The sequence below is a fragment of the Cetorhinus maximus genome, chromosome 14 (assembly GCF_964194155.1).
Source record: "Cetorhinus maximus chromosome 14, sCetMax3.hap1.1, whole genome shotgun sequence".
Lineage (NCBI taxonomy): Eukaryota > Metazoa > Chordata > Chondrichthyes > Lamniformes > Cetorhinidae > Cetorhinus > Cetorhinus maximus.
This window is the reverse complement of record NC_135892.1, coordinates 31,197,706-31,218,522: the sequence shown is the minus strand read 5'-3', so window position 1 is coordinate 31,218,522 and position 20,817 is coordinate 31,197,706. Positions and strand designations below refer to the sequence as shown.

Sequence of the window (20,817 nt, the reverse complement as noted above, 5' to 3'; positions counted from 1 at the left end):
ACAGATCTATAATTTCTTGATTTCTCTCTCTCTGCTTTCTCAAATTGCAAATGCAATTGTGTTATTTTCTAATTTAAAGGGACAATTCCTGATTCAGGGAGTGCTGAACTATTACTGCTGAAATATCTGCTATTTCCTCACCTAGTTCCTTTAAAATCTGTGTGGAAACCAATGCATCCTGGGGATTTGCCAGCCTTCAGTGCCATTATTTTTTCTAATACTAATTTACTAATAGAATGTGGAAATGTTACATAAACTAGGTTTGCATTCCTTGGAATATAGATGGTTAAGTGGTAATTTGATTGCCTTGCACTACTGGGTTATGGTAAAACAAATAAAAATGGAACTTCAAATAGAATAGTGCATGTCTGTTGTCTTGTATGTCCAAAAGATAATGCCCTCGCTCAGTATTGCACTGACGTGCCAGCCTAAATTATGTACTTTGATTGAGGATTGCACCCCCATGGCCTTCAGAGATATGAGAGACCCACTAAAATTTTGAGGTGAAAACCTTAAAGTGCCACAAAACTAGCCCCTAGCATTAGAGGACGGGATAACCTTTGTCATTCGATAAATTTGGGTTCTTTAGCTTTGATAGGAAATGACTTTTTTGAGAGCATGCAAGATACAATACAGTAGCTTAAATCCAACTGTACAAGAAATGGGAGCAGTCTGAGAATAGGACATGTTTAGAATGTGGTATCCATCAATTTTAATTGAGCAAAATAAAAGAAAACTTAACTGGACAATTCAGCTAGGCGCTTGCCCTGAACCACCCGACCAGAAATCTGGCAGATCTGAAACCTCTATGGCCTCCGTCCCAAGGCCGGTTTTACCTGTATATGGGAAAAACAGATTCAGGCGATTTCTTTAAATAAAACTTAACTGTAGGACAAGGGAGGGCACAGGTTAAAAGGGTTCAGGGTAATTCGTAGACAGTTCTTATTGATGTGCTGACAAAAAAATGGAATGGACTGCTAGCTACCGAAAGGGGGAACCCAGAAATCATTGAAGAAATAACTAGTTCTTTGATTTGGGGAGGGGCAGTGGGGTGAGTACTAAGTTATTTCTATCATGCGCAGTTAAGGTGACCTTCCTTGCTTGAGTTACTTTCTGATCTTGGGAAGTAGTTGTCCTTGAGATCTGTTTTTGACCTTGATTCAGCTTTCAGCACTACCTCAGCTGCTTTTGTCATCAACTAGAGTACACCCAGGGTCCCAGATCTTCTCATACATATTCTTGGTGGATTGCAACTGTAGTTTCTTTACTTGTGCCTTTGACAAAAATGTTCCTCCTTTCCTCGCAGGACATGATTGTGTGGAATAGGTTCTCCATTAAAGGTCTCTTGGGTTGCATCTTTAAAAGAAAGTTGATTTGTGAGTGTTAAAGAAAAGCTAATCAAATTGTGTATGAATAGACAGCTGTTATGTTCTTGGAAATGTACCAAGTGTTAATAAAAGCAAAAAACTGCGGATGCTGGAAATCCAAAACAAAAACAAAAATACCTGGAAAAACTCAGCAGGTCTGGCAGCATCTGTGGAGAGGAGCACAGTTAACGTTTCGAGTCCAAATAACCCTTCAACAGAACTAAGTAAAAATAGAAAAGAGGTGAAATATAAGTTGGTTTAAGGAGGCGGGGGGGGGGGGCACAAGAAGAACTGCATAGAGGACCAGTGATAGGTGGAGATAACCAAAAGACGTCACTGACAAAAGGACAAAGAGTTGTTGAAGGTGGTGATATTATCTAAAGGAATGTGCTAATTAAGGGTAGAAAGCAGGACGAGCAAGGTACAGATAGCCCTAGTTTGGGGTGGGGGGGTGGGGCGAGATCGAAATAGGCTAAAAGGTAGAGATAAAACAATGGATGGAAATAAACTTAAAAATAATGGAAGTAGGTGGGAAAAGAAAAATCTATATAAATTATTGGAAAAAACAAAAAGGAGGGGGAAAAATCGGAAAGGGGGTGGGGATGGAGGAGAGAGTTCATGATCTAAAATTGTTGAACTCAATATTCAGTCCAGAAGGCTGTAAAGTGCCTAGTCGGAAGATGAGGTGCTGCTCCTCCAGTTTGCGTTGAGCTTCACTGGAACAATGCAGCAAGCCAAGGACAGACATGTGGGCATGAGAGCAGGGTTGGGTGTTGAAATGGCAAGCGACAGGGAGGTCTGGGTAATGCTTGCGGACAGACCGAAGGTGTTGTGCAAAGCGGTCACCCAGTCTGCGTTTGGTCTCTCCAATGTAGAGGAAACCGCATTGGGAGCAACGAATGCAGTAGACTAAGTTGAGGGAAGTGCAAGTGAAATGCTGCTTCACTTGAAAGGAGTGTTTGGGCCCTTGGACGCTGAGGAGAGGGGAAGTAAAGGGGCAGGTGTTGCACCTTCTGCGGTTGCATGGGAAGGTGCCGTGGGAGGGGGTTGAGGTGTAGGAGGTGATGGAGGAGTGGACCAGGGTGTCCCGGAGGGAACAATCCCTGCGGAATGCCGCCGGGGGGGGTGAAGGGAAGATGTGTTTGGTGGTGGCATCATGCTGGAGTTGGCGGAAATGGCGGAGGATGATCCTTTGAATGCGGAGGCTGGTGGGGTGATAAGTGAGGACAAGGGGGACCCTATCATGTTTCTGGGAGGGAGAAGAAGGTGTGACGGCGGATGCGCGGGAGATGGGCCGGACACGGTTGAGGGCCCTGTCAACCACCGTGTGTGGAAAACCTCGGTTAAGGAAGAAGGAGGACATGTCAGAGGAACTGTTTTTGAAAGTGGCATCATCAGAACAGATGCGACGGGGGCGAAGGAACTGAGAGGATGGGATGGAGTCCTTACAGGAAGCGGGGTGTGAGGAGCTGTAATCGAGGTAGCTTGTAATAGATATTGGAGGACAGTCTATCACCAGAAATTGAGACAGTGGTGTCAAGGAAGGGAAGGGAAGTGTCAGAGATGGACCATGTGAAAATGATGGAGGGGTGGAAATTGGAAGCAAAATTAATAAATTTTTCCAGGTCCCGACGAGAGCATGAAGCAGCACCGAAGTAATCATCGCTGTACCGGAGAAAGAGTTGTGGGAGGGGGCCGGAGTAGGACTGGAACAAGGAATGTTCCACATACCCCATAAAGAGACAGGCATAGCTGGGGCCCATGCGGGTACCCATAACCACACCTTTTATTTGGAGGAAGTGAGAGGAGTTTAAGGAGAAATTGTTCAGTGTGAGAACAAGTTCAGCTAGCCGGAGGAGAGTAGTGGTGGATGGGGATTGTTCGGGCCTCTGTTCGAGGAAGAAGCGGAGAGCCATCAGACCATCCCGGTGGGGGACGGAGGTGTAGAGGGATTAGACATCCATGGTGAAGAGGAGGTGGTTGGGGCCAGGGAACTGGAAATTGTTGATATGATGTAGGGTGTCAGAGGAATCACGGATGTAGGTGGGAAGGGACTGGACAAGGGGAGATGGAATGGAGTCAAGATAGCAAGAAATGAGTTCCGTGGGGCAGGAACAGGCTGACACGATCGGTCTGCCGGGACAATCCTGTTTGTGGATTTTGGGTAGGAGGTAGAAGCGGGCCGTCCGAGGTTGGGAGACTATGAGGTTGGAAGCTGTGGAAAGAAGATCTCCAGAGGAGATGAGGTCAGTAACAGTCCTGGAAACAATGGCTTGATGTTAAGTGGTAGGGTCATGGTCCAGGGAGAGGTAGGAAGAAGTGTCTCCGAGTTGACGCTCAGCCGCTGCGAGGTAGAGGTCAGTGCGCCAGACAACAACAGCACCACCCTTGTCACCGGGTTTGATGACAGTGTCAGGGTTGGACCTGAGAGAACGGAGTGCAGCAAGTTCAGAGAGAGACAGGTTAGAGCGGGTGAAAGGAGCAGAGAAATTAAGACGACTAATGTCACGCCAACAGTTCTCAATGAAAAGATCAAGAGAAGGTAAGAATCCAGAGGGAGGGGTCCAGGTGGAGGGAGAATATTGGAGGTGGGTGAAAGGATCCGTTGAACGGGGAGAGGACTCCTGCCCAAAGAAGTGAGCACGGAGACGAAGGCGGCGGAAGAAGAGTTCAGCATCGTGCCGAGCCCGAAATTCATTGAGATGAGGGCATAAGGGTATGAAACTAAGTCCTTTGCTGAGCACTGAACGTTCAGCATCGGAGAGGGGAAGGTCAGGGGGTATGTTGAATACACGGCCTGGGCTGGGATTGGAAGACGGGATGGGGACAGAGGGACAGGCAGGGGTGGAGGGTCCCGGATGGGTGTTGGTGTCGATGAGTTGTTGGAGCTTGCGTTCCTTTGCACCTGAAAGAAAGAGACAAAGTTTCTTCTTGAGGCGTTGGATGAGACGAAGAATAAAATGAAACTGGGGGCACACGCAGCTTTGAAAAAGGGTGCGGCGGTGCTGCTGGAGGGAAAGGTCAAGTGTGTTCATATGGCGGCACATGGCACTGAGTGTGGATCTCAGAATTTGACGAGAACAGCAGTCCAAGGAGCGTTGTATGTCCCGGAGATACATGTAATCCGGGGTGGGTTCGAAACATGAGCGATGGAACTTCAGTTGAAATCCACGTGGGGTAAGTCGGAGACGGAGACAGTCACTGAGGAAGGAAATATGGCTGTGAAAGTGGGTTTTAGTAAACACTTTGTCAAACACCGCGAGAGAAATGGAAAGCAATGAAGGTGAACAAGGCAAAAGAGAGATACGAAAATCCTGACGGAGAGAAGAGCAAAACTTCTTCAAGGTAGGCATTCCTTGAAGAGAAGTGGCAGTCAATTAAACACTAAGATAAAAGCAAAAAACTGCGGATGCTGGAAATCCAAAACAAAATCAAAAATACCTGGAAAAACTCAGCAGGTCTGGCAGCATCTGTGGAGAGGAGCACAGTTAACATTTCGAGTCCGAATGACCCTTCAACAGAACTAAGTAAAAATAGAGAAGAGGTGAAATATAAGTTGATTTATGGGGGGCGCGGGACAAGAAGAGCTAGATAGAGGGCCAGTGATAGGTGGAGATAACCAAAAGATGTCACAGACAAAAGGACAAAGAGGTGTTGAAGATGGTGATATTATCTAAAGGAATGTGCTAATTAAGGGTAGAAAGCAGGATGAGCAAGGTACAGACAGCCCTAGTGGGGGTGGGGTGGGGGGAAGGGATCGAAATAGGCTAAAAGGTAGAGATAAAACAATGGATGGAAATATACTTAAAATTAGTGGAAGTAGGTGGGAAAAGAAAAATCTATATAAATTATTGGAAAAACAAAAAGATGGGGGGAAATTCGGAAAGGGGGTGACAGCACCTTCCAAATCCACAATCTCTACGACCTAGAAGGACATGAGCAGCAGATGCATGGGAGCTTCACCACCTGCAAGTTCCCCTCCAAGCAACGCACCATCCTGACTTGGAACTATATTGCCATTCCTTCATTGTCGCTGGGTCAAAATCCCTTCCCAACAACACTGGATGTACCTGCACCACATGGACTGCGGGAGTTCAAGAAGGCAGCTCACCACTACCTTCTCGAGGACAATTAGGGATAGCTGTTAAAAATGCTGACCTAGCCAGTGACGCCCACATCTCGTGAAAGAATAAAAAAAGTAAAAGCATAATTGCATCTTTTGTTCAAAACCTCATTGCTGTCTCTAGCCTCTGAGCTATGAGTGTGATTCAGACTGAGGCCTTAAGTACTAAGTAGGGGGTTGATAACATAAGATGGCAATGTAATAGTGAAAATTTCTAAAATGATATTTGGGAGACTTCCCTTGCGTGGTGACAATATTGGGTCCGGGTTTTGTGGCGAAGGAGCAATGCTCACTGATCACCACATTGGCAGCTGCCCACAGTTTTTTTTAAAGGCTTTTGAGTGGAGATTTCCTCTGGTGTCTGAGCCAGTGAGGTGCCGTTTATAGCAGACCTGTAGAAATCTGTAAGTAGACCAAGAAACAATGAGGCTCATTAAACAATCAAATTAAAGAATTCTCACTGATTATGAATTAGTAATTATAAATTAGGTTTAAATCATATACAGAAAACAAAATATATATTAGAAAAGAAAGATGGAATTGAGATGAGAGAGAAACTATCATAAAATCCATAAATTAAATTCTGAAGGAATGAGAATTGTGCTGTTAAAAAACCACAACTTCTGAATGCACAAGCTCTAACTTTTTCTGGTATATTTAATGGGTAACTAGCCAGTAAGCACCATAACTTCACACACTTGAATCGATTTCAATTTTCATTCTGTTGGTGAGATACTGTTATGGCGCAGCCTGTAAAGGAGCAGAGTAACACTGATTGCAACTTTCAGATTACTGTGTTTAACTGTGCATGTGCGTATTCCGAAAGCTGTCATCCAATTTACTTTATTAATAATAATAACATACGGTTTTTGCATAAGCAAAACTCAACTGCTTTGTCTCGCTGTGTGTTGGAACTGTGTGGAAGGAGTGGTGATGTGGGATTTAGAATGGATGGGAGGCTCAGAGATTTAAGTTGGAAATTACTCTCCTCCTGTACAAAATCAGTAACTGATGATGGGCTTTCTGACTGAATTTGTAGGTACTGGTCCTAGGGCAAAAAATGAGTCTGCTTTGTTGTTATTCTGAACCCACAACCTTGTTGCAATTCTTTCGCAGGTTTACGAATGCCACTCATGGAAGCTTTATCTCCAAATTCTGAATTACAAATATCTTCTTTCTCTTAGAGTTCAGATAGATTGGATAGTGAGCACACTGCTTCAAGTTCCAGTTCAAGTGAACGTAATGTGGTGAAGCCAATTATCAGAGTGGAACAACAAGACTACTACAAACAAGAGATCAGGCAAGGCATAACCTTTACAATCATTACTATGTTTATTTATTAGCAATATTTTAAGATCTTGCAGATTTTCCAGTAGACAAATTCAGCCTCACATGGTTATGAAAACATTTCTTATACTTATGCAAATTGGTTCTGCTCACCACTCCACTTGGTTTGGAACAATTAGAAAATCCACAAAATAGTCATGGTTAATGTACTCTATTGAAGTAAATCTGGCACTGATGGAAGATTACTTTTCAATTTGACTGGGGTTAGCTGTCTAGTTTGGATGAGGTCTGCTTTCTGACATAGAATATGTAATGATACTGCTTGTGGCATGCTTGAGTGAAAACGTGGAGAGGAATTAGTCTAGTCTCAAAATGTAACAGCATTGCTAAAGAATCTTCACAGTGCTATCATTTGCCTACAGTATTTAATTGAATCATTGAATAGTTACAGCCCAGAAAGAGGCCATTTGTCTGATTGAATCCATGCCGGCGCACTGCAAGAGCAACTCAACTCACTCCATTCCCCTGCCATTTCCCTGTAACCCTGCAATTTTTTTCTCTTCAGATGCTTATCCAGTTCCCATTTGAAAACCATGATTGAACCTGCCTCCACACACTCAGGCACTGCATTTCAGATGCTAACCACTCACTGTGCTTAAAAAGAGATTTTCATCATGTCACCATTGATTCTTTTGGCATTCACCTTAAATTTGTGTACTCTGGTTCTCGATACTTCTGCCAAGGGAAAGATTTCTTCTCTAGCTATTCTATCTTTTAAATACCTCGTGATTTTGACTACCTCTTTCAAATCTCTCAGCCTCCTCCAAAGAGGACAACCCCATCTTTCCCAATCTATCTGCATAACTGAAGTCCCTTTCCCCTGGAACCCTTCTCATAAACCTCTCCCTCACCCTCTAGGATAGAAGTGAAGGCATTAAAGGATGAGGTTTTTGGGAAGGGTTCCAGGGATAAGGGACTTCAGTTATGTGAATCGATTGGGAAAGATAGGGTTGTTCTCTTCAGAGAAGGCTGAGAGATTTGAAAGAGGTATTCAAAATTACACCTCTAACCTAAAGTGTGGTGCCCAGAATTGGACATACCAAGCTGAGGCCAAACCAGTGTTTTATAAAGGTTCATCATAGCTTTCTTGCTTTTGTACTCTCTCAATTTATAAAGCCCATGATCCGTGCACCTTTTTAACCACTTGTTGAACTTGACCTTCAACAATTTGTGCATATATACCCCAGGCCTTTCTGTTCCTACTCTTCATTTCATATTGCCTCTCCTTGCTCTTCCTGCAAAATGTTTAAGTACACATTGGCCTGTGTCAATCTGCCATGTCTCCCCATTCAATCATCCAGTCAATGCCCTCTTGACGTTCGCCACTATCCTCTGCACAGTTTACAATACTTCTGAGTTTTGAATCATCTTCAGATTTTGAAATTGGACTTTGTATACCCAAGTCTAGGTCAATATTTATGTATCAATGAAAGCAGTTGTCCTCATACTGGCCCCTGGGAAACCTCACTGTATACTTTACTCCAGTCAGAGAAACAACTTTTCATCACTGCTATGTCTCCTGTCACTCAACTAGCTGACATCCATCATGAGCACCCTTCTTCTGCTTCCTCTTAGTGGCTTGCGATCTCTGTCTTTCCTTCTCTGCCATGCTTTCACGTGCGCCCCCTCATTGCTCTTTCTCATGCCCGTGCAACCCCCCCCCCCTCGCCCAGGCCATCCTCACATGCGCCCCCCTCGCCCTGGCCTTTGTCGCGTGCGCATGCCTCGCCCCAGCCTTTCTCACACACGTGCGTCTCTCCCCCCCCTCTCCACCCTCTCCACTTTGCCAGTTCTGTTCTCATCCCACTGAAATTGGCCCCCTCCAAGTAAGCATTTTTACTGTGGAATGTTCCTTATTCTTTTCCATAGCTAACATAAAACCTATATTCTGATCACCACCATAAACGTTCCACAACTGGCACTTGACCCACTTCTTTCTCCAGAGCTCTCTCCAGCAATGCCTCTTTCCTCATTGGGCCTGTAACAAACTGAGGATGGCAATGTTCCTCAACAGACTTCAGAAACAATTCTCATCCCCGCCAACTCCATGCCCTTGACATATTACTGTCCTAGCCTATATTAAGGTGATTGAAGTCCCCCATTATCACTACTCTATAGACTGCGCTTATCTGTAATTTCCCTGCAAATTTGCTCCTTTACATCTTTCCTACTGGTTGGTAACCTATAGTATACACCCAGTAGTGTAATTATAGCTCAATTGTTTCTTAGCTCTAGCCAAATAGATCATGTTCTTGGCCTCTTGAAGACATCCCCTCCCTCCAGCACTGTAATATTCTCCTCAATGCTGCCGCCCCTCCTGTTTTTTCCTTCTATATCTTGCCTGAACACCTTGTATCCAGGAATATTTAGTACCCAGTCCTATCCTTTTTCAGCCAGGTCTCTGTTATCACTATATTTCCATGTAGTTATCTACATATGCAGCTCACCAAATTAATTTACCATGCTTTGTATGTTTACATATATGCACTGAAAACCAAATTCATACCTATTTCATTCCTTCTTACTCTGGCCGGATCTCATACCTTACCATTTCCTTCTTTAGTGCTATTTGTGTCTCCCAATCCTTTGTGTATCTTTCTAATGCTGCATTCCTAGTTCTCTTTCACTTGCCAAGTTAGTTCAAACCCTCCAGGGCATTGGTCCCAGTTCTGTTCAGGTGCATCCCATCAGGCCTGTATCACCCCCACCTCCCCAAGAACCAACCCCAGTGTCCCAAGAATCTAAAGCATGTTTGGAAGTACATGGTCAAATGTTGGATACAGGGTTTGTATTCCAGCTGCAAGATCTGTGTGAGAGTAGATATGCAACCCATTGAACCTGTTCATACATGAGTGAGGAATGGTTGCATCCTGTTGAATCCTATTCATGTCTTCAATGATTTGTTGGATGCCATTGTGAAGGGCAGACTTGGTGTCTGTAACACTTTGAAACAATAAAGGCACTCCTCTTTGACAATTGTCTCACTCCTCTTTGACAATTGTCTAACTAGTGAATCTGTCTTAGCGGGTTATGGTGTTAAGAAATAGGCTACAACCCTGATGTGGTCTTCAGTTGTCAGGCAGAAAGCTTTTACGTTATTGAGCTGTTCTGGTGAGCTGCATGGTCTTAGCTAATTGAACTCAGGAAGTACATCTTTGGAAACTTGGGGAGCCCCTGCCTTCTGCTAACCCACAGTAAGCACTCTAGGCTTCATTAGAGGATATCTCTCTAGAGAGAGAACGTACACTCCACATGGGCAAAAAGAAACCATAGAAGTGAGTTGTCATGACCACATATCACAGCCCCGAATTGCTTACGGGCATATTGAACTTTTAAGTAAGGCATGTGTTTTTTGAAAGGACATACAAGCAAAAGCTGGCTGAGACTAAAGTAACCACTTGCTGGAAAATTTCTATGTGGATTACACTTGACCAGTTAATCCAGAGAATGGAATGTCATACCTAAAAAGGAGTCAAGGCCTACTTCAGGCAGAGACACTTCAAAAGAAAAGATGCAATGCAAAAACTGAACTGTAATCTCCTGTGGTTGCGGAGATAATGAAGGCTGATTACCATTCTCAGCAGAAAGCATCTCCTGTGAGTTATATCCTGGACTATGAACATGTGAGTTGAAAAAAAGCAGTTTCTGAGCGAAAGACGTGTTTGTTTCTTCCCCTCCAGGGATACACAAGAAAAGGGGTTAAAAGTCAACTGTAACCCTAGTTTATGTGTGCTAGTTTTGGTGTTCCAGGCCTGGTGTGCCAGGGTGTGCTGTGAAGGTCACAGCTGAAGAACATCAACTCGGCATCCCTGCACTTGCAGGTTAAAAGAAGTCCTTTCTCTCTGATTGGTGGAGGCAAGTCACAAGTCTGCAAAGTCACATTCGAAAAGGAAACAGGACTACTCCTTTCAGCTAACCTGCAGAGCCGAGAATCTCCAGACCAACTGCTCAAGTGCCAAAGCCAGCTCTACTGGAATCGCCCAACTTAACGGCCGCAGCGTTTCGCCATCTACTCCTCGCAGAGAAGCCAAAGACTGATTCATATATCTTTTCTTTAACCTTTATCTCTGGACTCACTTCTCATTTTGTGTGTGTGTGTGTGTACGTATGTACACATCCCCCACATTATGTACTGGTATATGACATCTGGTGTATGTCACTTCTGCCTGTGATGAGACCATACGGTCTGGAATTTCATCCCATTGGAATTGGCAAGTTAACCATCACACCATGGACGTTACTGTAATAACTGTTATTGAAAAATGGGAACTCTCATGCCAGTCTGTATACATGAGTGTTGTCATTTGAATGCAAAGGCATTTTCTTATTTTTCAAAGTTATGTGTTTAAGTTGTATTGGGGATTTTTTGGCCCATGCCTTCACTGGGCATCACATTTTACCCATAATATTTTCCCTTCGAGTCGTTGATCTTGCTTCGTACTATTGACTTCCAACCAAACATATTTTCGAGGAATTTCAATTCTGTTTGGACTATATGATCACACAGTACTGTTGACTAGCTGTTCTTGAAAGTGACTTCACTTTCCAAATCCACCATTTATTAGCAGTGTTAAGTTCTGACACAAATCCAAGTATGTGAATCACAGAAAGTTAACATGCAAGTACAGCAAAAAATTAGAAAGGCAAATAATATGTTGGCCTTCATTGGAAAGGAGTTGGAGTATAAGAGTTGGGAAGTCTTTCTTCAATTATTTAAGGCTTTGGTGAGACCACACCTGGAGTACTGTATACAGTTTTGCTCTCCTTACTTGAAAAATATACATGCCTTAAAGGGGGCAATAAAGGTTCACTAAACTCATTCCTTGGATGAAAGGCTGTCCAATGATGGAAGTAAATCTTGAATTCCAGTACTGGCTTTACTTTAAGTTGATATGTGCCCTGTACTTCCTCATTTGGCCTTAAGCATGTTGAAGACCTTTCTCTAGCTAGTTCATGTACTTGCCAGCAATTGGCGTAATCAGATTTGAGGTCAGAGTGTGCTTCAATCATCTTATATCACCAAACATAGCTCTCCACCATGTTGAATATATATTGAAGCATTTACAACAGTTCCACAGGCCCAGTTTTGAGCCTGCATTTGATGCTGCTGCTGATATTTGTTACACAACCTTAATAAATTGTGAATAGATAATGAATTACCACACGACATCACTCAAGACAATCTTCTGACATAGCTTGTGTAAAGGTAGTAGTAAGGGACATAAGGGGCACGCGAGGAGACAGGAGATTATATCTGACTGAGACGGAGACCGAGTGAGTAGCAAACTAGGTTCACGTAAATTCGGGTAAGTCTTTTTCGGGTTTAAATATAGATTAAGAATCAAACTCTGACATAGAACTAACGGCCTTCAAGTAAGTTAGAATAGCTTGTTAAACCGGGAACTGCCTGATAGTGACAGTTATCTGTCAATCATTTGAAAGCAGTTGGTTCGATTGGTGTTAATTACTATAGCAGAAAGCCAAACTAGCTAGTGACTCATCGGAGGGTCTATATAAGAGCCAGGCTTTTGAAACCGGGCGATCAGTAAGGGCGCGTGAGGAGAAAGGAGACTATGCCTGACTGAAACAGAGACTGAGTGAGTAGTAAATTAGGTTCACGTGGGAATTCAATGCATGGGGGGAATATAAGGGTGGATAAGATAGATAACAATGGCAGGACAGGTGTTATATTTCAACTGTGGAATGTGGGTTCTTTTGGATGTCAAGGCGATCCCGGACAAACATGTTTGCAGAAAGTGTAAGCAGCTGGAGGAATTCTGGATCAGGATTATTAGTCTGGAAGCCGAACTGCAGACACTGCACAACAAAAGGGACAGGGAGAAATACCTGGGCACTTGTTCCAGAAGACAGTCACACCTCTTCGAATAGGGTCATCTGTGTTGGTCAATTGTGAGGGAGAGGAGGATGTGACCGTGAGTGAGGCAGGTAAAGGGACTGAGTAGGCAGTAATGGAGGAGCCTCAGACTTTGCAATTGTCAAAACAGGTTTGAGGTGCTCACAACCTGTGTAGACGAAAGCAAGGTCTGCAAAGCGTATGAGCAGGCTGGCCATGGCACCATGCTGTTCAAGCAAGGGGAGCAAACAGGAAAGTAGTGGTAGTAGGGGACAGTATAATGAGGGGGATTGACACTTCTTTCTGCAGCAAAGTGCGAAAGTCCAGAAGGCTGTGTTGCCTGTCCGGTGCCAGGGTCCGGGACATCTGCTCAGGGCTGGAGAGGAACCTGCAGTGGGTGGGGAGGACCCAGTTGTTGTGGTCCATGTAGGCACCAACAACATAGGCAGGAAAAGGAAAGAGGCTCTGTATAGTCAGTATGAGGAGCTAAGTACCAAATTAAGAAGCAGGACCTCAAAGGTAATTATGTCTGGTTTATTACCTGAGCCACATGCAAATTGCCATAGGACAAATAAGATTGGAGAGATGAATGCATTGCTCAAAGACTGGTGTGGAAGAAGTGAGTTCAAGTTCGTGGGGCAATGACATCAGTACTGGGGAAATTGGGGGCTATACCATTGGGACGGTCTACACCTGAATCATGCTGGGACTAGTGTTCTAGCGAGCCACATAACTAGGGAAGTAGCGAGCGCTTTAAACTAAACAAGGGGAGTGAGGGATCAAGCTTGGGTATAGGAAATGAGCATCAGAGAATGGCAGGAAGGAACAGAGAAAAAACCTAAGAATGCACCAACAGTCGAGGCTAGATGTTACAAGATAATAAAAAGGCAAAACTCATGGCTCTGTATATGAATGCGTGCAGCATTCATGAAGTAATTGAATTGATAACACACTTTGAAGTAAATAAATATGATCTGATAGCCATTACGAAGACGTAGCTGCAGGATGACAATAATTGGTCCCTGAATATTGAGGGGTATATAACATTCAAGAAGAACAGGAAGCTAGGTAAAGTGGAGGGGTAGAGCTGTTAATCAAGTATTGCATTGGTACAGGAGTTAGAGATGATCTTTGTTCAGGAGATCAGGATGTAAAATTGGTTTAGGTGGAGATGAATAGTAGGGGAAGAAATCACTGTTGGGAGTGGTCTACAGGCCCTCTAACAGTCACCACAATGTAGAACAAAGTATACAAGAAGAAATATCCGGTGCTTGTGGTAAAGGGACGGCAATAATCATGGATGGTTTTAATGTACATATAAACTGGAAAAATCAGATTGGCAGTAGGAGTTCATAGAATGTTTTCCAGATAATTTCTTAGAGCAGCACATTCTGGGACCAACCAGAGAGCAGGTTAAATTAGTCTTGGTATTATGTAATGTGACGGGATTAATGACCTTGGAGTAAAGGCCCGTCTAGGTAGCGGTGTATGATTGAATTTATATCAAGTTTGAAAAGGAGATGAGTGAATCTGAGACCAGTATTTTAAAACTAAATGAGGGCAACTATTTGGGCATGAAAGCTGAGCTAGCTGAAGTGAACTGGGATACTAGGCTAGAGGGTAGATCAATAGAGAAGCAGTGGCAGACATTTAAGGGGATATTTCAGAATACTCAGAATAAGCATATTCCTACTATAAAGAAAAATTCTAAGGGAAAGGCCCACCATCCGTGGTTAACTAAAGAAGTTAAAGAAAAGCATATAACTGTGCAAAGAATATAAAGAACGGCAGAGAATGACTAAAAGGTTAATCAGGAGAAAGAAATTAGAGTATGAGAGGAAGCTAGCTAGAAATGCAAAAACGGATAGCAAGAGTTTCTACAGGTATTTAAAAAGGAAAAGAGTAAGTCGTGTTGGTCCTCTAGAGTGTGAGAATGGGGACTTAATAGTAGATAATAAGGAAATGGTGGATGAAATGAATAAATATTTTGCTTCTGTCTTCACCAAAAAAAATTCCACTAATATCTGTAAATCAGGAGGTGGGAGAGAGGACCTTAGTGAAATTATAGTCATTAGGGAAGCGGTACTGAGCAAACTGATTGAGCTGTGGGCTGACAAGTCTCTGAGTCCTGATGGACTTCATCCTAGCGTCTTAAAAGAGGTGGCTAATGAGGCAGTTGATGCGTTGGTGTTAATTTTCAAAAATTTGCTAGATTCTGAAAAGGTTTCATCAGACTGGAAAATAGCAATAAAAGCAAATAACTCCTCTATTCAAGGAGGAGGGAGGCAGAAAACAGGAAACAAAAGGCCTGTTTGCTTGACATCTGTCATGGGGAAGGTTTTAGAATCGATCATTAAGAAGATTATAACTGGGCACTTGGAAAAACTCAAGGTAATCGGAAAGGGTTTTACATGGTTTTGTGGGAGGTAAATCATGTTTAACCAACTTATTGCAGTTCAAGTAACATGTGCTGTGGATAAAGGGGAGCCTGTAGATGTACTATACGTTGATTTTCAGAAGCCATTTGATAAGGTGCCACATCAAAGATTATTGTGGAAAATAAAACTCATGGTGTAGGGGGTAACATAGCGTGGATAGAAGATTGGCTGGCTGGTAGGAAACTGTGTATGCATAAATGGGTCTTTTTCTGATTGGCAGGATGTGACGAGTGGCGTCCCGCAGAGGTCTGTACTGAAGCCTCAACTTTTTACAAATTATATCAATGATTTAGATGAGGGGAGCAAAGGCATGATAGTTAAATTTGCAGATGACGCAAAGATAGATAGGAAAGTATGTTGTGAAGAGGAAATAAGGAGTTGCAGACAGATTATAGATGAGTGAGTGGGCAAAAATCTGGCAAATGGAGCATAATGTAGGAAAATGTGAAGTTCACCTTGGCAGGAAGAATAAAAAAGAGTATTACTTAAATGGAGAATGACTGCAGAATTCCGAGGTTCAGAGGGATCTAGGTGTTCTAGTGCATGAGTCACAAAAGTTAGCATGCAGGTACAGCGAGAATTAAGAAAGCTAATGGAATGCGCTCCTTTATTACGAGAGGAATTGAACACAACAATGAGATTGTTATGCTTCAGTTATACAGAGCATTGGTGAGACTCGAATATTGTGTGCAGTTTTGGTCTGCTTATTTAAGGAAGGATGTCAGTGCATTGGAGGAGGTTCAGAGGACATTTACTAGATTGATACCTGGAATGAGTTGGTTATCTTATGAGGAAAGGTTGGACGGACTGGGCTTGTTTCCACTGTAGTTTAAAAGAGTGAGTGGTGACTTGATTGAAGTATTTCAGATACTGAACGGTCTTGACAAGGTGCACGTGGAAAGGATGTTTCCTCATGTAGGTGAGCCCTGAGCTAGGAGGCACTGTTTTAAAGTTAGGGGGTCACCCTTCTGGACAGATGAGGAGAAATCTTTTCTGCGCGACTTTGGAACTCTCCCCCTCAGAAGGCGGTGGAGGTGGATCATTGAATATTTTTAAGGCAGAGGTAGATAGATTCTTAGGCAAGGGAATCAAAAGGTTATCGGGGGTAGATGGGAATGTGGAATTCAAAACACAAACGGATCAGCCATGATCTTATTGAATGACCTACTTCAGCTCCTATTTTGTATGTTCGTATTTCCTCCACTCTTCTACCAAAGACTAGAGAATTGTTATAACCCTTCATCTACTTTGTTTTCTGAGCAATATAAATGTTCATTAACAGTTTTCTGACCAGTTATATAAACTTCCATTGCTGTTCAATTAGCAAATAAATTAAATTGGCAACTGATGTATTGATACAGCAAGAACCAATTTAATGTTGAGCATAAATGTGAAAATTAAGAACATTATCCTTTCTGTGTGCTGGAAGCTCAAAGTTAATTTGGATTATCACAAATTACAGCTCTACATTATCCAGCTGTTCAGCGATGCTGTTCACTGGCAAGTGACTGAGCCATACCCTCGACAAAGTATCAGTTTTTAGTTTGCAGCTGCCCAAGAGGGTGTTTATAGACTCCTCTCTGAATGGGATTTTCAGCACTGATTGATTAATATAGGCAATACAAAAACAGAATTTTGATTACCATATCTGCAGATCACTCCAAGCGGTAATTACAACAAGCAAATTCCACTTTGTATTGGAGGTTCTTGAGCTATTTATCCTTGCACTTTTCTCTTCCTTTAGCTCTGCCTTCAGAGCTTTAAAAAATACTTAGGTAATTTCTTTAGTGTTGTGTCAAGATGTATACAGTTTGTGCAAAAAATATCAGTATATATAGAATTGCACTAGGCAATTGTGCATAATAAACCACTATACCCATCGGTTTCTTGGTCATTCTTAAAATGGAAATTTAATTAATGTAATGCATTTCTTGTGGATTCCATAGTGGGATATTTATCAAATATTGTCTTCATGGTTATGGATATGTAAGTTTATATTTATATGTCAAGTATATGTCCAATTGATGGCTCACAACCTTGTAATGTCTGATTATACACCTGTGAAGCATCTTGGAACAGTTTACTACTTTAAAAGTGCTGTATAAATGCAAGTTGTTATAGATTTTAAAGTTAAAATCCAAATTCAAAATTTTCAAGATAAAGCTTGTTAAATATTTCTTTGAGGAGTATTTTTATCACTTGCATTTGAACCACATAAGATGGTAGAATGACATAGCACAGAAGCAGGCCATTCAATCTATTATGTGTATGATGACTATGAAAGAGCTATCCAATCAGTACCACTCCTGCTTTATCTCCATTACCATGCAAATGTTTCCCCTTCAAATATTTATCCGATTCCTTTTTACTGAATCTGCTCCTATTATCTTTTCAGGCAATGCATTCCAGATCATTGTAACTGTTGCATAAAGTAATTTCTCATCATAATTGTCTCTAGATCTTTTACCAGTTAACTTAAACCTATGCCCTCTGTTTACCAACCCTTCTTATTTTCACTAATTGTACAATTGTCAAAGGGGAGTACTTCTATTGTTTCAGAAGTGCCTTTTGTGATCGGAGTCAGCATTCCTGTTCTCCTCTCCCCACTATTTACCCCATCTTCCCCCTCTGTTTTGCTGAGTCCTTTTGCTGGGTCACGTACCCTCAAGAAGTAGTGAAGGGTCTACGCCCAAAACATTAACTTGTCCTTTATTTCCAGATAAACTTGCTTATTTTCAAAGTCTCATTTTAGATTTGCAATATTTGCAGATTTTTCTTTCCATTTTCAAGTTCCATGTTTCATTTAAGAAAAGCAATAATAGATGCAATGTTTTTTTCTTGAAATACCTGTATAAATTGATGTCTCAGTTTTTGCATTTTTAAAGGTAGTTGTCTGTAGCAGATGTACTGTGTAGCTTAAAAGGCAATACAATGAAAGCATAGCAAATCTGGTTCTGGTTTTTATGTTGAATGCTATAGTGCTATGAAGAGAAACCTCGCAGTGGGTCTGGAAGCTGAAACCATTCTAGGCCAGATATTTATTGAAATTAAATATTATTTGTGTTGCATAAATTTTGGTTTATTTATCACTATGTTGGGCTTAAAATGCTGTATAAATGTAAAACTGCACTACAACTGGAGAGGTCAGCATCTGTTAACAGTGGGATCAACTACATATACATTATTTGGTTTGTTGAAAATGCACTTTTTTTGCAGACCACAAGATGTACAAGGTCACGAGCTGACTCTGCCAGCAACTATAGAGTTCCGCGAAAGCTGTAAGTAACTACAACTACTTACATGTTGTAAGTTATAGATGAAGAAATAATTATATCCAGGGTATGTATTCCCAAATACATATTCAGCCAGTAGATGAACTTCTTGTTTTACAATATAATCGCTGATATTCTAAAGTCAAAGTGTTCTCAATAATGCATTTGTTCCTGTTTTTAATATTAACATGTATTATGTCCAGTTGTATTAAACAGTTGTATTTTTACAGTGTCAGCCTTGGCTCGCTGGTAGCACACTCACCTCTGAGTCATGTGTTCAAGTCCCACTACTCAGGTTTGAGCACATAAAATAGGCTGGCACTTAGCAGTATAGTATTGAGGGAGTGATACAATGTGGGAGGTCTTTCAGATGAGATGTTAAATTGAGGCTTGGTTTGCCCTGCCAAGTGGATGTAAAAGATTATTTAATTGCTGTTTGTAGGACCTTGCTGTGTGCACATTGGCTGCCATGTTTCAAAATACCTCATTAATTGTGAAACACTTAAGAGATCCTGAAGACTTTAAAAGCACTTTATTAATGCAAGTTTGTTCTTTTAAGCACCTAGCTAATAACTTGAAATTAAATCTAGTCACAAAATATATTTTCTGGTGGGCTGCCATTATATTAGTTTAGTTGGTAACTAAGCATTTGTGTTATTTTACAGCTGAAGATGCCTTCCTATCTGCCGTTGTTAACTATACTAATAGTTCTACTGTCCATTTCAAGCTGTCTCCTACATATGTACTGTATATGACATGCCGATATGTCCTGTCCAGCCAGTACCGACCTGATATGAGCCCTTCTGAACGTACTCATAAAGTTATTGCAATAGTTAACAAGATGGTTAGCATGATGGAAGGAGTTATTCAGGTGAGTTTTGAGATTCACTGATGCTTGAATTGCTTTCAGATTTACATTTTATGCTTATATATCGTCTTTTGAACTGATTAGGATAAACTATTAACATTTATTGCCTTAAAATACAGTTTCTGTGGCTTAACTAGTAAAATGGCATAAGACTTTACAACTTGCTTTGTTGGAGGACTTAGAGACATCAAAATCATTTGAAGCAAAACTGAACTGGTTAGTGTTGTTGAAGTAATTGCTACATTTGTCATAAAAGGCAACAAAAATCATCTGAGTCAGGCTTGTAATCTTTTCAGTGTGGCAGTGGAAGAAAGGTATAGCTTACATATTACTTTGTACTATACTTAGATGCACCAGAATGCACAGGGGGACAAAAATGAAGATTGGAATATGCCTTTTAATGACAAATTTCAAGTAGAATCCTAGTTACAGGTCAGACAAATCTGAACAGTGCTTTAAACAATCATTCATGTTTTTGTAGGCAGTGTTAGAAAAAAAACAAGCTTTGGTACACTTGCCTCTTTATCTTGTTACTACCATTATGACTGAATCTAAAACCGAGTAGTTGCTGTATTGTCCCTACCTTTCACTATTCTGCCATTAGTGTGCCATTTTTGTAAACTAGCAGTTTTGTTCTAAATGGCAGTACCAAATTTAATTCCAAAGTCCTAAATTTAAGCTTTAAATTTAAATTTTATATGGGGCTTGTGGTAATTAATGATTTTTATGAAGAATATAAAATTGGTATGTTTTCTGTATGTGAAATTAAATTACTCATTTTTCATTGGTTTAAAAAGTATACTGTATACACAAATTCACCAGATACTAATCACGTGCTGCTTAAAGTTTTTCTTCATGTCACTCTGGTTCTTTTGCTCTTTACCTCAAATCTGTGTCCTTGGGTTCTTTATCATCCCACTAACAGGAAGGGCTTCTCCCTATCATCACAAATTTAGACAGCTGCTAAGATGTTTTGTATATTATATAACACACTTCTAATGTAAACAAATTCCTGCCAATATCCTAATTTATATGGGACAGAACAGACAAATAATTGGCAAATGAGGTCAGCACAGGTAAATGAGTTACTACATTTTAGTAGGAAGAATAGAGGTCACTTATTACTTGGAGGGTGCAGGTCTAGGTGGGGTAGAGGCACAAAGGGATCTCAGAATACAAATATACCAAGCACTAAAAGATTGTCACAGGTTAGCAAGGCCATGAAAAAAACAAACCAAGCACTAGGCTTTATTTCTAGAGGGCTAGAATTGACAAGTAAGGAAGTTATATTCGACCTGCATGAAGCCTTGGTTAGACCACACTTAAGGTACTGAGAGTGTTCGAGTTACAATATTAACAGGATATAGAGACACTGGAGAGAGTGCAGGGAGGTTTTTAAGGATGATATCAGAAACCTGTGTATGCACAAATCAGGGAAGAATCGACAGACTGAGAGTCTCTTTTTAAATAGAATGGTTCAGGGGTGACCTAATAGAGGTCTTTACAAGATGAAAGGTTTTGTTAAGAGTGGGTGTGAGAAAATGTTTT

General features: G+C 41.5%; 1 protein-coding gene across 6 annotated transcripts in view; it reads left to right on the top strand.

The window, feature by feature from the left end:
* afdna (afadin, adherens junction formation factor a) overlaps positions 1–20,817 on the top strand; it is a 234,674-nt gene that overhangs the window by 114,100 nt on the left and 99,757 nt on the right. For all 6 annotated transcript variants that reach the window (XM_078556748.1, XM_078556746.1, XM_078556744.1 and 3 more), the window contains exons 12-14: positions 6,675–6,790; positions 18,346–18,407; positions 19,067–19,272. In XM_078556748.1, the coding sequence (XP_078412874.1) occupies positions 6,675–6,790; positions 18,346–18,407; positions 19,067–19,272 (384 nt within the window). The remainder of the gene's footprint in view (positions 1–6,674; positions 6,791–18,345; positions 18,408–19,066; positions 19,273–20,817) is intronic.